Genomic DNA, 14,771 nt, shown 5'->3' on the forward strand with positions numbered 1-14,771 from the left:
TCCTAGGCCGACCCCTACCCCGCCTTCCTTCCACTACAGACTGATACACTCTTGAAGTCATTCTGTTTCGCTCCATTCTCTCTACATGTCCGAACCACCTCAACAACCCTTCCTCAGCCCTCTGGACAACAGTTTTGGTAATCCCGCACCTCCTCCTAACTTCCAAACTACGAATTCTCTGCATTATATTCACACCACACATTGCCCTCAGACATGACATCTCCACTGCCTCCAGCCTTCTCCTCGCTGCAACATTCATCACCCATGCCTCACACCCATATAAGAGCGTTGGTAAAACTATACTCTCATACATTCCCCTCTTTGCCTCCAAGGACAAAGTTCTTTGTCTCCACAGACTCCTAAGTGCACCACTCACTCTTTTCCCGTCATCAATTCTATGATTCACCTCATCTTTCATAGACCCATCCGCTGACACGTCCACTCCCAAATATCTGAATACATTCACCTCCTCCATACTCTCTCCCTCCAATCTGATATCCAATCTTTCATCACCTAATCTTTTTGTTATCCTCATAACCTTACTCTTTCCTGTATTCACCTTTAATTTTCTTCTTTTGCACACCCTACCAAATTCATCCACCAATCTCTGCAACTTCTCTTCAGAATCTCCCAAGAGCACAGTGTCATCAGCAAAGAGCAGCTGTGACAACTCCCACTTTGTGTGTGATTCTTTATCTTTTAACTCCACGCCTCTTGCCAAGACCCTCGCATTTACTTCTCTTACAGCCCCATCTATAAATATATTAAACAACCACGGTGACATCACACATCCTTGTCTAAGGCCTACTTTTACTGGGAAAAAATTTCCCTCTTTCCTACATACTCTAACTTGAGCCTCACTATCCTCGTAAAAACTCTTCACTGCTTTCAGTAACCTACCTCCTACACCATACACTTGCAACATCTGCCACATTGCCCCCCTATCCACCCTGTCATACGCCTTTTCCAAATCCATAAATGCCACAAAAACCTCTTAACCTTATCTAAATACTGTTCACTTATATGTTTCACTGTAAATACCTGGTCCACACACCCCCTACCTTTCCTAAAGCCTCCTTGTTCATCTGCTATCCTATTCTCCGTCTTACTCTTAATTCTTTCAATAATAACTCTACCATACACTTTACCAGGTATACTCAGCAGACTTATCCCCCTATAATTTTTGCACTCTCTTTTATCCCCTTTGCCTTTATACAAAGGAACTATGCATGCTCTCTGCCAATCCCTAGGTACCTTACCCTCTTCCAAACATTTATTAAATAATATATATATATATATATATATAATATATATATATATAATATATATATATATATATATATATATATATATATATATATATATATATATATATATATGCATTTTTCACATCCTCAGACATAAATAAGACATTGTTGCAACGTTTCAACTGCACAAGAACCTTCTTCAGTCGAATACCGACGATTGCAAGACTGGGGACGGTAGAAGAAAATTAGGCCCTTAAACTTAGAGCAAGAAACGAAGTAGACTAAAGAGGTACTTCAGTAGAGTAGGAGAGAGAAACACGCTCGTAGACTACGAGTGAAGCACTGTGACCAGATGGTAGACTAGGCTCGGCTTTGTAAAAATCTCTCTGGTTCAATATGAAAGTCAGTTTGATATTCCTGCTCCTCCTCCTCCTACTCTTCCTCTACCTCTTCCACCTTTTCTTCCTCCTTTTTCCCTCTTCCACCTTCATTCGCCATTCCTTCCTTCCATCCCTCCTATCATCTTTATCTCTTTCATCCCCAAATCAACTGTTATTTGATCGATATTTATCCAATTACACTAGTGTAAAAATTAGGACAAATTAGTAATGGAAGAGCGAGGGAGAGAGAGAGAGAGAGAGAGAGAGAGAGAGAGAGAGAGAGAGAGAGAGAGGTAGCGAGAGGTAGCGAGAGAGAGAGAGAGAGAGAGAGAGAGAGAGAGAGAGAGAGAGAGAGGAGAGAGAGAGAGAGAGGAGAGAGAGAGAGAGAGAGAGAGAGAGAGAGAGAGAGAGAGAGAGAGAGAGAGGAGAGAAAGAGAGAGAGAGAGAGAGAGAGAGAGAGAGAGAGAGAGAGAGAGAGAGAGAGAATGGAGGGATGGATGGAAGGAGGGTGGGAGTGAGAAAGAAGAAGGGACAGAGAAAGAGAAATATATTCAGAGATGGAGGAAGGGGGAGAAAGAGAACCATAGAGGGAGGGAGCGGGAGACCTGGGGCTTAAAAGTAAAGAAGGAAGAAGGAAGGAAGGAAGGAAGGGAAGGAATGGAAGTAAGGGGGAAGGAAGAGAAAGGAAAGGAGAACAGGTGCGACAAAAAAAAAATCTTTAATTATTTCATAAGATTTTTCGTTTTTTTCTTTCCTCAGTAACAGATGTTGTTTTTCTCGCATATATTTATTTCACTTGCAGTTGTTGTTCTAGAGGTGTTTCACCTTTGGAACAACAAATGCAACTAAAACAAATATTTGCAAGAAAAACAACATCTGTCACCAGGTTGATGGCCTTTTCAACCAGGCTGTTGGTGCTGGCGGAAGCAGCCTCCGACCCGTACTAAACCACGGCTCTTGAGCCAAGGAAATAGAGTTGCCTTCCCTTTCCTCGGATCAAACGTGAAAAAAGGAAAAACGCCACATTCCCCAGGTGATGTGTTACACTTAAGGGTTTAACGCTTTTTTAGCAATATTAAATAATAATAAAAATAATAACAATAAAAATAACAATAATAATAATAATAATAATAATAATAATAATAATAATAATAATAATAATAATAATAATAATAATAACAATAATAATAATAATAATAATAATAATAATAATAATATAATCGGAGTGGATAATGTAATTCCATTATATTAGTTTAAATAGAAAGTCACCTTTATGTAGCTGATTATTTAATTACATTTATTAACCGAATATTTCCTGTCAATTATGTGTTTAGTTTTTGTCTTTAATGTCGAAGTTATATGATTATGTAATTCCAATGTAATTATAACACACAGACATACACGTAAACCATGCGTGAGTGTGTGTACTCACCTAGTTGTACTCGCCTATTTGAGGTTGCAGGGGTCGAGTCCAAGCTCCTGGCCCCGCCTATTCACTGGTCGCTACTAGGTCGCTCACCCTGAACCATGAGCTTTATCATACCTCTGCTTAAAGCTATGTATGGATCCTGCCTCCACTACATCGCTTCCCAAACTATTCCACTTACTGACTACTCTGTGGCTGAAGAAATACTTCCTAACATCCCTGTGATTCATCTGTGTCTTCAACTTCCAACTGTGTCCCCTTGTTACTGTGTCCAATCTCTGGAACATCCTGTCTTTGTCCACCTTGTCAATTCCTCTCAGTATTTTGCATGTCGTTATCATGTCCCCCCTATCTCTCCTGTCCTCCAGTGTCGTCAGGTTGATTTCCCTTAACCTCTCCTCGTAGGACATACCTCTTAGCTCTGGGACTAGTCTCGTTGCAAACCTTTGCACTTTCTCTAGTTTCTTTACCTGCATGGCTAGGTGTGGGTTCCAAACTGGTGCCGCATGTGTGTGTATGTGTGTGTGTGTGTGTGTGTGTGTGTGTGTGTGTGTGTGTGTGTGTGTGTGTGTGTGTGTGTGTGTGTGTGTGTGTGTGTGTGTGTGTGAGTGTGTGTGCGTGTGTGTGTGTGTGTGTGTGTGTTTTTGGTGTGTGTGTGTGTGTGTGTGTGTGTGTGTGTGTGTGTGTGTGTATGTGTGTGTGTATGTGTGTGTGTGTGTGTGGGTGTGTGTGTGTGTGTGTGTGTGTGTGTGTGTGTGTGTGTGTGTGTGTGTGTGTGTGTGTGTGTGTGTGTGTGTGTGTGTGTGTGTGTGTGTGTGTGTGTACCCACGCACATGTGTGTGTGTGTGTGTGTATGTGTGTACTCACGTTGTGTACTCAGTTGCAGGGGTCGAGGCTCAGCTCCTGGCCCCGCCTCTACACTGAACGCTACTAGGTCGTCTCTCTCCCTGCTCCATGAGCTTTATCATACTTCGTCTTAAAGCTATGTATGGTTCCTGCCTCCACTACATCGCTCGCCAGACTGCTCCACTTCCTGACCACTCTGTGACTGAAGAAATGCTTCCTAACATCCCTGTGGCTCATCTGTGTCCCCTCTCTGGAACATCTTGTCTCTGTCCACCTTGTCTATTCCACGCACTATTTTGTATGTCGTTATCATGTTTTCCCTATCACTCCTGTCCTCCAGTGTCATCAGGCCGATTTCCATCAACCTTTCTTCATAGGACATTCCCCTTAGCTCTGTAACTAACCTTGTCGCAAACCTTTGCACTTTCTCTAATTTCTTTATTTGCTTGACCCTGTGCGGATTCCAAACTGGTGCTGCATATTCCAGTATGGGCCTGTTATACACGGTGTACAGTGTCTTGAAAGATTCCTTACTTAGGTATTGGAATGCTAATCTCAGGTTTGCCAGGAGCCCATATGCTGCAGCAGTTATCTGGTTGATGTGTGCTTCCTGAGACATGCTCGGTGTTATACTCACGCCAAGATCTTTCTCCCTGAGCGAGGTTTGCAGTCGTTGGCCACCTAGCCTATGCTCTGTCTGCGGTCTTCTTTGCCCTTCCCCGATCTTCATCACTTTGCATTTGGCATGGTTGAATTCGAGAATCCAGTTGCTGGACCTTGTGTCCAGCCTGTCCAGGTCTCTTTGAAGTCCTGCCTGATCTTCATCTGATTTAATTTTCCTCATTAATTTCACATCATCTGCGAACATGGACACTTCTGAGTCTATCCCTTCCATCATGTCATTAACATATACCAAAAATAGCACTGGTCCTAGGACCGACCCCTGTGGGACCCCGCTCGTCACAGGTGCCCACTATGACACCTCATAACGTACCATGACTCGTTGTTGCCTCCCTGTCAGGTATTCTCTGATCCATTGAAGTGCCCTTCCCGTTATACGCGCCTGATCCTCTAGTTTCTGCACTAATCTCTTGTGAGGAGCTGTGTCGAAGGCCTTCTTGCAGTCCAAGAAGATGCAATCAACCCACCCATCTCTGACTTCTGTTACTTTATCATAAAATTCCAGAAGGTTTGTGACACAGGATTTGCCTTCCATGAAACTGTGCTGGTTGTCATTTATACTTTTGTTCCGTTCCAGGTGCTCCACCACTCTCTTCTTGATAATCTTCTCCATGACTTTGCATACGATACATGTCAGTGACACTGGTCTGTAGTTTAGTGCCTCGTTTCTGTCTCCTTTCTTAAAAATGGTAAATACATTTGCCGTCTTCCATACCTCAGGTAGTTGCCCAGTTTCAAGGGATGTGTTGAAAATTGTGGTTAGTGGCACACACAGCATTCGGCTCCTACTCTAGGGACCCACACCTTTGAGGTATCAAGGTCACTTAGCAGCTTCTGCACCTCCTGTCCAGTTGTGTGCATGTCATCCAACACTTGTTGGTATATTCCTTGTTGGTGTTCCCCTCTGTGCTGTCTTCCCAGAGCCCTTCCTATCTCTGCTGTAAATACTTCCTTGAATCTCGTGTTGAGCTTATCACATTCCTTTTGATCATTTCTTGTGAGTTCCCCACATTCTTTCCTCATCCTGATCACCTGGTCTTTGAATGTTGTCTTCCTCCTAATGTGGCCATATAGCAGTTTCGGGTCAGACTTTCGATGCTATGTCGTTTTCATACTGTCATTGGGCCTCCCTCCTAATCTGTGCATACTCGTTACTGGCTCTTTGACTAATCTCCTTATTTTCCTGGGTTCTTTGCCTTCTGTACTTTTCCCATTCTCTAGTGCACTTAGTTTTTGCCTCCCTACACCTTCGGGCAAACCAGCGGCTCGTTCTGGTCTTCGCATTATTTCTGTTGCCCTTGGGAACAAACCTTTCTTCTGCCTCCTTGCATTTTGTTGTTACGTATTCCATCATTTCGTTTACTGACTTTCCTATCAATTCTCTGTCCCACTGAACCTCCTACAGGACGTTCCTCATACCTGTGTAGTCCTCCCTTATATAGTATGGCTTTTCCCATTCAACTACTGTTACTCTCTCCACCTGTACCTCTACTATGTATTCAAAGCACAGAACCATGTGATCACTAGCTTCAAGGGGCCTCTCATATGCGATGTCCTCAATGTCTGAACTGCTCAGGGTGAACAAGAGGTCCAGTCTTGCTGGATCATCCTCTCCTCTCTTTCTCTGGTAACGTCCTTAACATGTTGGTGCATGAGGTTTTCCAGTACCACAGTGTGTTTGTGTGTGTGTGTTTGTTTGTGTGTGTGTGTGTGTGTGTGTGTGTGTGTGTGTGTGTGTGTGTGTGTGTGTGTGTGTGTGTGTGTGTGTGTGTGTGTGTGTGTGTGTGTACTCACCTAGTTGTACTCACCTAGTTGAGGTTGCGGGGGTCGAGTCCGAGCTCCTGGCCCCGCCTCTTCACTGATCGCTACTAGGTCACTCTCCCTGAACCGTGAGCTTTATCATACCTCTGCTTAAAGCTATGTATGGATCCTGCCTCCACTACATCGCTTCCCAAACTATTCCACTTACTGACTACTCTGTGGCTGAAGAAATACTTCCTAACATCCCTGTGATTCATCTGTGTCTTCAACTTCCAACTGTGTCCCCTTGTTGCTGTGTCCCATCTCTGGAACATCCTGTCTTTGTCCACCTTGTCAATTTCTCTCAGTATTTTGTGTGTGTGTGTGTATGTGTGTGTGTGTGTGTGTGTGTGTGTGTGTGTGTGTGTGATGTGTGTGTGTGTGTGTGTGTGTGTGTGTGTGCGTGTGTGTGTGTATGTGTACTCACCTAGTTGTACTCACCTAATTGAGGTTGCAGGGGTCGAGTCCGAGCTCCTGGCCCCGCCTCTTCACTGTGTGTGTGTGTGTGTGTATGTGTGTGTGTGTGTGTGTGTGTGTGTGTGCAGGCCTGACACTAACTACCGCTCCTGGAAACAATTAAGGGCAGGTGGAGAATCTAACTGTGTCTTAGGGTGTGAGAAACTCACTATATGCCACGCCAGCAAAATTGTTTTAATTTGTGGTGTGTGTGTGTGTGTGTGTGTGTGTGTGTGTGTGTGTGTGTGTGTGTGTGTGTGTGTGTGTGTGTGTGAAAGAGACAGACAGAAAGACACAAGACAGGTTAAGGTAGAAAAAGACAGTGTTGCTGCAGAATTGAGCTAAAACACTTTTTTATTTTATAAAGAGAAAAAAAATTATATCGTTTGGTACTCCTACCCTTCCTCTATTTCTCCATCCTTCCTCCATCCTTCCTCCTTTCCTCCATCCTTCTTCCATCCTTCCTCCCTCCATCTATCCTCAATCCTTCCTCTCTGCCTTCCTCACGCCATCACTCCATTACACCCTCCTTTCCGATTTATTTCAATTCCCTTTAGTATCCTTTCCTCCTATACCTTCCAGTTATCCCTTCTTTCTTTCCTCCTGCTCATGTGTTACTCACACTCTTTTCCTGTTCTTCTCCCGCCTCTCTTTCTTCCTCCCTCTCTTCTTTCCTTCCTTCCTTACGTTCTTCCTGACAGGTATTCTCTAACAAAAGGTAGTCCCAGACCTCGCTCCCTGACCATTGTTTACCAAGGCTTAAAATAACGCGTCGCAACTTCGGAACTGTGGCCCGGAGTTTGTGAAGCAAGCAACCAGCGGGTTCTTGGCCCTTCCCTCTTTCCCTTTACTCAGTCCCCCTTTACCTCTTCCCCCTCCCTATTCCCCATTTTCTTCTTTTTTCTTTTCCCCTTACTTCTACCTATCCCCCTCTTACTCCTTATCTTTCCCCTTCCCCCGCTACCTTTTCCTCATGAAAGTCTCTTAACCGTGTGGGATCTTCATGACCTCTTAGCTGCGGGTGTTCTTGAAGGCCATTTAGCTGTACAAGTTCCCGAGGGCTCCTTAGCTGTGCGTGCTCTTGAAGGCTCCTTAGTTGTGGGTGTTCTTGAAGGCCCCTTAGCTGTACAAGTTCCCGAGGGTTCCTTAGCTGTGGGTGTTCTTGAAGGCTCCTTAACTGTGCGTGTTCTTGAAGGATCCCTAACTGTGGGTGTTCTTGAAGGCTCCTTACCTATGCATATCTTGAAGGCTCTTTGGCTTCGCGTGTTCTTGAAGGTCCCTTAGTTGTGCTCGTTCCCGATGGCCCCTTAACTGTGCGTGTTTCTGAAAGTCCCTCAGCTGCGAGTGTTCATGAAGATCCCTTAGCTGTACGTGTTCCTGAAGACCCCTAGCTGTGCGTGCTCCTGAAGGCCCTTTAACTGTGCGTGTTCCTGAAGACCCATTAGCTGTGCGTGTTCCTGGGGGTACCTCAGCTGTGCGTGTTCTTGAGGGAGACTAATATGCCTGCAGCAACGAGCTTCTCACCACCTTTCCTGCATGCAATTACCACAACGAAAAAGGAGAAAATTTTGAAGATGTGTTGTATGAATGCGTGTGGGCGTAGTGCGTCTGGTGAGAGTTATTATTAGTGTTGTTGTTGTTGTTGTTGTTGTTGTTGTTGTTGTTGTTGATGTTATTATTGTTGTGGCTGTTATTTTATTGCCGTTTTTGATATTATTATTGCTATTATTGATGTTATTGTTGTTGATGTTATTACTGTTGTTGCTGTTATTATTATTGCTGTTTTCGTTGTTGTTGTTGTTGTTGTTGTTGGTGTTGTTAATGTTATCATTATTAGTATTGTTGTTATTATTGTTATTGTTATTAACGTTATTATCATTGTTATTGTTGTTGTTATTATTATTATTGCGAGGAGGAGGAGGCGGAGCAGGAAGAGGAAGAAGAAGAGGAGGAAGAGGAAGAGGAGGAAAAGGAGGAGGAGGAAGAGGAAGAGGTTTAAATTCCTCCTATTTCACCAAGAGTGTGTTGAAAAAATTATTAACATCATTGTCATTCCCATTATAATTAATACCTTTTTTTTTATTGTGTTGCAATGATCTGAGGAACAAATTAATACATAAAAGTCTCTGAGGGAATTTTAAAGCAAAAAATTTATATCTCCGGGGTCCGTATTACAAAAAAAAAAAAAATAAGAGGGTCAGATCGGCATGAATTTCATCGAATCTAAATTAATTAAAACTCAATTACATCTTCGGTCACGAGGGAAGTGAAAAAAAAAATGTATGTATATATTTGATGAGGAACTGCTACGGCAGGGAGACTGGATTCCAAGATTGAAAATCCCGCTGTCACTAAATCCCCCCGGGCCGGTGAGGGTTCATTCCAGACACAACTCTCAGAATTAAAAAAAAAATCCTTAATCTGTCAAGTAATGTTGGGAATTTTTGTGCTTTATTTTAAGGGTTGATATTATTATTATTATTATTATTATTATTATTATTATTATTATTATTATTGTTATTGTTGTTGTTGTTGTTGTTGTTAGAATAAAATTTTTAGTCGTAATCATAATAATAATAATAACAAAGAGTAATGTCGATGAATTATTATTATTATTATTATTATTATTATTATTATTATTATTATTATTATTATTATTATTATTATTATTATTATTATTATTTTAGTATTATTATATATTATTATTATTTTATCATTATTAATTATTATTAATTATTATCGTTATTATTATTATTATCATTATTATATTTATTCTTGCTAGAATTAAACTTTTTGTCACAAGAAAAATAATAATAATAATAATAATAATAATAATAATAATAATAATAATAATAATAATAATAATAATAATAATAATACACACAAACCCTGTAGTTACTAATATATATTTGCAAATATTTCAAATCACCTTTGGTCCCCAGCCAATACCTAGGCAGCCTTGAATACAAACCATTAAACCCCCCCTTCCACACCCACCACCCCTTCCCATATTAACCAATCAACAGAACACCTTGCTACCCCTTGGGGCACTTTGTGGCACTCACTTTGGGAACGAAGACGAGGCAGAGCGTGCCAGTGGTGCAGAAGAGAATGAATACGGAGATGATGAGGTAGGAAGCATCCTGCTCGTCGCTTAGAATGTACGAGATGGGTACACCGATGATACACATGATCACCACGTTATACACGCTCATCCCGATGTACTTGGAGTCGTTCAGCGCCGGGATGCTCACCAGTCGCGTCTCCCAAGCCAAGAAGCACCCGAACACCTGCCGACAGAGAGAAAGACAGAGAGAGAGAGAGAGAGAGAGAGAGAGAGAGAGAGAGAGAGAGAGAGAGAAAAGATGTGAGAGGGCAGTGAGTGAGAGTTCAAATGTCAATATTGGATACAATTAATTGCAAAACTGCAAATAAATGGCTTTTACCACTCTTTAAAAATGTACACACACACACACACACACACACACACACACACACACACACACACACACACACACACACACACACACACACACACACACACACACACTGCATCGAGGAGAGAGCAAGGAGAAGGTGAGAGGGCAGAGAGAGGGAATCATGAGTTCAGACAAGCGAGATGTCCCACTCCAAGAAATGTCTGGGAAAAAGACCTGTGGAACACATGACGGAACGGGAACACAGGGGAAATGAAAACGGGATGAATAGGAGAGGACTCGTAGCAATAGTGAAACCTATTCAGGTTTCTCCCCAATCCCCGACACATGACTCCGAGGGGAGGCAAAGAGGGGAAAAGACTTGAGAGGAGAGCTTAGAGGGTTAATATGGATGAGAATCAGGACCTAATTCATAGTCTGGATACTGACCCACGAAGTTTCCCACTCCAAGAAATACCGATAACCTGTGGAGAGAGGAGAGAGGGAATATGTGAGAGGGGCAATGAGTGGGAGAGTGAAAAGGGACACAGTTCTGCGTACTGGGACCAATTCAGCTTTAGTGGGTAATTATGTTATAAGAAAGTGAGTGGCTGGAAATGTGAGACGGAGAGAGAAGTGAGAGCGTTGAGAAAGCGAATGAGCGCGAGAGAATGGGTGGATAAGAGGGGAAAGAAGTACTAGAGAGTGGGTGGGAGAGAGAGTGATTGAGTGTGAGTGGGCGGGAGTGTGACTAATGCCTCTCACCGTTTTCCAATCATTCAAAGACTGGAATGGTCAACACCAGGATCTCCCACTCCATCAATTACCTGCAAGGTGAGTGACAGGTGAGAGGTTAATGTAGGCGAGGGAAGAGCAGAGAGAGATAGAGAGATAGATAGATAGATAGATAGATACATAGAGAGAGAGAGAGAGAGAGAGAGAGAGAGTGAGAGGAAGGGGGGATGGGGGTAGGTAGGTTTAATTTTTGCAGCCAAAGCCGCCAGTTTATTGTGCACCTCACATTCATTCTGTGATCGGTGATTTCAGAATATGCAAAACAACCACTCTGAAAGAATAGAGAAATTCCAAGTGCTTTCGTGACTACTCACATTATCAAGGAACTATGAAAGTAAAGCATCCAAGGAAGCTATATAAGGGGTCTGGCCAACACCTCACTATCTGATAGTGAGGTGTTAGTTGGCCAGACCCTTATATACCTTCCTTGGATGCTTTACTTTCATAGTTCGTTGATAATGTGAGTAGACACGAAAGCACTTGGAATTTCTCTATTCTTTCAGAGTGGTTGTTTTGCATATATATATATATATATATATATATATATATATATATATATATATATATATATATATATATATATATATATATATATATATATATATATATATATATATATATATGTCGTGCCGAATAGGCAGAACTTGCCATCTTGGCTTAAATAGCAAGGCTCATATTGCCATATAAGACAAGTGAAAATTTGTGTATGCAATAATTTCGCCAAAATCATTCTGAACCTAACGAAAAAAATATATTTCACTGTGTTTGTTTAGTATTAAATTATTGTAAACAAATCTAAAATATATTTAGTTGGGTTAGGCTAAAATAAATTGCGCTTGTTATAAGAAGGTTAGGTAAGTTTTCTAAGTTCCTTTTGGTGCAAAATTATAAATTTTTACATCAACATTAATGAAAAAAATATATCTTTGAACATATAAGAGAAAATTTTAGAAACGACTTAATTTTAAATGAGTTCTTGCTAATTGACCAGTTTTACATATTCGGCACGACATATATATATATATATATATATATATATATATATTTTTTTTTTTTTTTTTTTTTTTTTTTTTTCAACAAGTCGGCCGTCTCCCACAGAGGCAGGGTGACCCAAAAAAGAAAGAAAATCCCCAAAAAGAAAATACTTTCATCATCATTCAACACTTTCACCACACTCACACATTATCACTGTTTTTGCAGAGGTGCTCAGAATACAACAGTTTAGAAGCATACCCGTATAAAGATACACAACATATCCCTCCAAACTGCCAATATCCCAAACCCCTCCTTTAAAGTGCAGGCATTGTACTTCCCATTTCCAGGACTCAAGTCCGACTATATGAAAATAACCGGTTTCCCTGAATCATTTCACTAAATATTACCCTGCTCACACTCCAACAGATCGTCAGGTCCCAAGTATCATTCGACTCCATTCACTCCTATCTAACATGCTCATGCACGCTTGCTGGAAGTCCAAGCCCCTCGCCAACAAAACCTCCTTTACCCCCCTCTTTCCAACCCTTTCGAGGACGACCCCTACCCCTCCTTCCTTCCCCTATAGATTTATATGCTTTCCATGTCATTCTACTTTGATCCATTCTCTCTAAATGACCAAACCACCTCAACAACCCCTCTTCTGCCCTCTGACTAATGCTTTTATTAACTCCACACCTTCTCCTAATTTCCACACTCCGAATTTTCTGCATAATATTTACACCACACATTGCCCTTAGACAGGACATCTCCACTGCCTTCAACCGTCTCCTCACTGCTGCATTTACCACCCAAGCTTCACACCCATATAAGAGTGTTGGTACTACTATACTTTCATACATTCCCTTTTTTGCCTCCATAGATAACGTTTTTTGACTCCACATATACCTCAACGCACCACTCACTATTTTTCCCTCATCAATTCTATGATTAACCTCATCCTTCATAAATCCATCCGCCGACACGTCAACTCCCAAGTATCTGAAAACATTCACTTCTTCCATACACCTCCTCCCCAATTTGATATCCAATTTTTCTTTATCTAAATCATTTGATACCCTCATCACCTTACTCTTTTCTATGTTCACTTTTAACTTATATTTATATTTATGTATATATATATATATATATATATATATATATATATTTCTATATATATATATATATATGTCTATATATATATATATATATATATATATATATATATATATATATATATATATATATATATATATATATATATATATATATATTTATATATATATGTATACATATGTATATATATATATATATATATATATATATATATATATATATATATATATATATATATATATATATATATATATGCAAAAAGATCACAGTAAACTGGTGATTTCAGAATATGCAAAAACAAGCATTGTGAAAGAATAGTGAAATTCCAAGCTCTTTCGTGACTACTCACATTATGAAGGAACAATAAAAGTAATGCATCAAGGAAGGCATATAAAGGGTCTAGCCCACACCTCACTATCACATCCCACAACAAAGCAACACCTGACGCGCGACTCATAAGAAAAAGAACACTGCAGCAGGCCCGCTGGCCAAACTAGAGAGGTCCTTCACACAACCCACAAATAAAGTATTCTACCCAAGAATTAAGAATTTTAAAAATTATTGTTTGTCCAATGTATTATTAAATTCTTCCCAAATTCTATTAATTATAAATGGATCTAATTTATATAAACCAATGGAAATATTCATATTGTTGTCAAAAGTGCTTTTCATGAAACAAGATTCAATTACATTCCTGACGACCAACTTTCTAAACTTTTTGAAAATCAATTGGGTGGTTAAAATCTCTCACATGAATAAATAGAGCATTGGAATCTTGTTCATTTCTAATGCTATATTTACGATGTTTTAATCTTAGTTCGAGACTTTTACCAGTTTGACCGTAATAAACTTTATCGCAAATTTTACAAGGATTCTTATAGACACATCCGTCAGCATTTTGGGGGGAATTCTTTATCAAAAGTTTTTTTACTGTATCAAGATTTTTAAATACAACTTTGATATTAAAAGTCTTAAGAAGAGAAGGCATGTCAACCAAGTTTTCATGGTAAGGGAGAACCAACATATTTTTAGTTGAATAAGGTTGGTTGTCCCTTTTTGGATTGTAAAAAGTATTTCTAGCAACTTTAAAAGATTTATCAATTACGTTTCTTGGGTATTTCAGATCATTAGCTATTTCATAAATGTTGGATATTTCCTCATCTATGAACTCTGGGCTACAAATACGTAAAGCTCTCAAAAACATTGATGAGAAAACAGACAGTTTAACTCTATCTTGATGTGAAGAATAATAGTGTACATAGGAACAGTTATTTGAAGTTTTTCTGTAAATTTTAAATTTGAATTCAATATTACCCTTAATAATAATTAAAACATCTAGAAAAGGCAATGAGTTTTCCTCAAACTCAACAGTAAATTTTATAGAATGGGCTAAGCTATTTAATTTAAAAAGGAAATGGTGTATATCTACATTCTTGGCCATAAGACACAAAATATCAACATATCTGAACCATTTAGCTCTATCAGGGAGGATTGTGTTAAGCAGCCTTGTTTCAAAAAATTCCATGTATAGGTTACTAAGAACAGGTGAAAGAGGATTTCCCATTGCCATACCAAACTTCTGAGTGTAAAATTTATCATTAAATACAAATTTTGCATCAACAATGCAAAGTTTAAT

General features: G+C 40.1%; 1 protein-coding gene across 7 annotated transcripts in view; it reads right to left on the bottom strand.

The window, feature by feature from the left end:
• LOC128688501 (uncharacterized) overlaps positions 1-14,771 on the bottom strand; it is a 784,466-nt gene that overhangs the window by 47,283 nt on the left and 722,412 nt on the right. For all 7 annotated transcript variants that reach the window (XM_070084425.1, XM_070084432.1, XM_070084431.1 and 4 more), the window contains one exon: positions 9,902-10,126. In XM_070084425.1, the coding sequence (XP_069940526.1) occupies positions 9,902-10,126 (225 nt within the window). The remainder of the gene's footprint in view (positions 1-9,901; positions 10,127-14,771) is intronic.

This window comes from Cherax quadricarinatus, chromosome 13 (genome assembly GCF_038502225.1).
Source record: "Cherax quadricarinatus isolate ZL_2023a chromosome 13, ASM3850222v1, whole genome shotgun sequence".
Taxonomy (NCBI): domain Eukaryota; kingdom Metazoa; phylum Arthropoda; class Malacostraca; order Decapoda; family Parastacidae; genus Cherax; species Cherax quadricarinatus.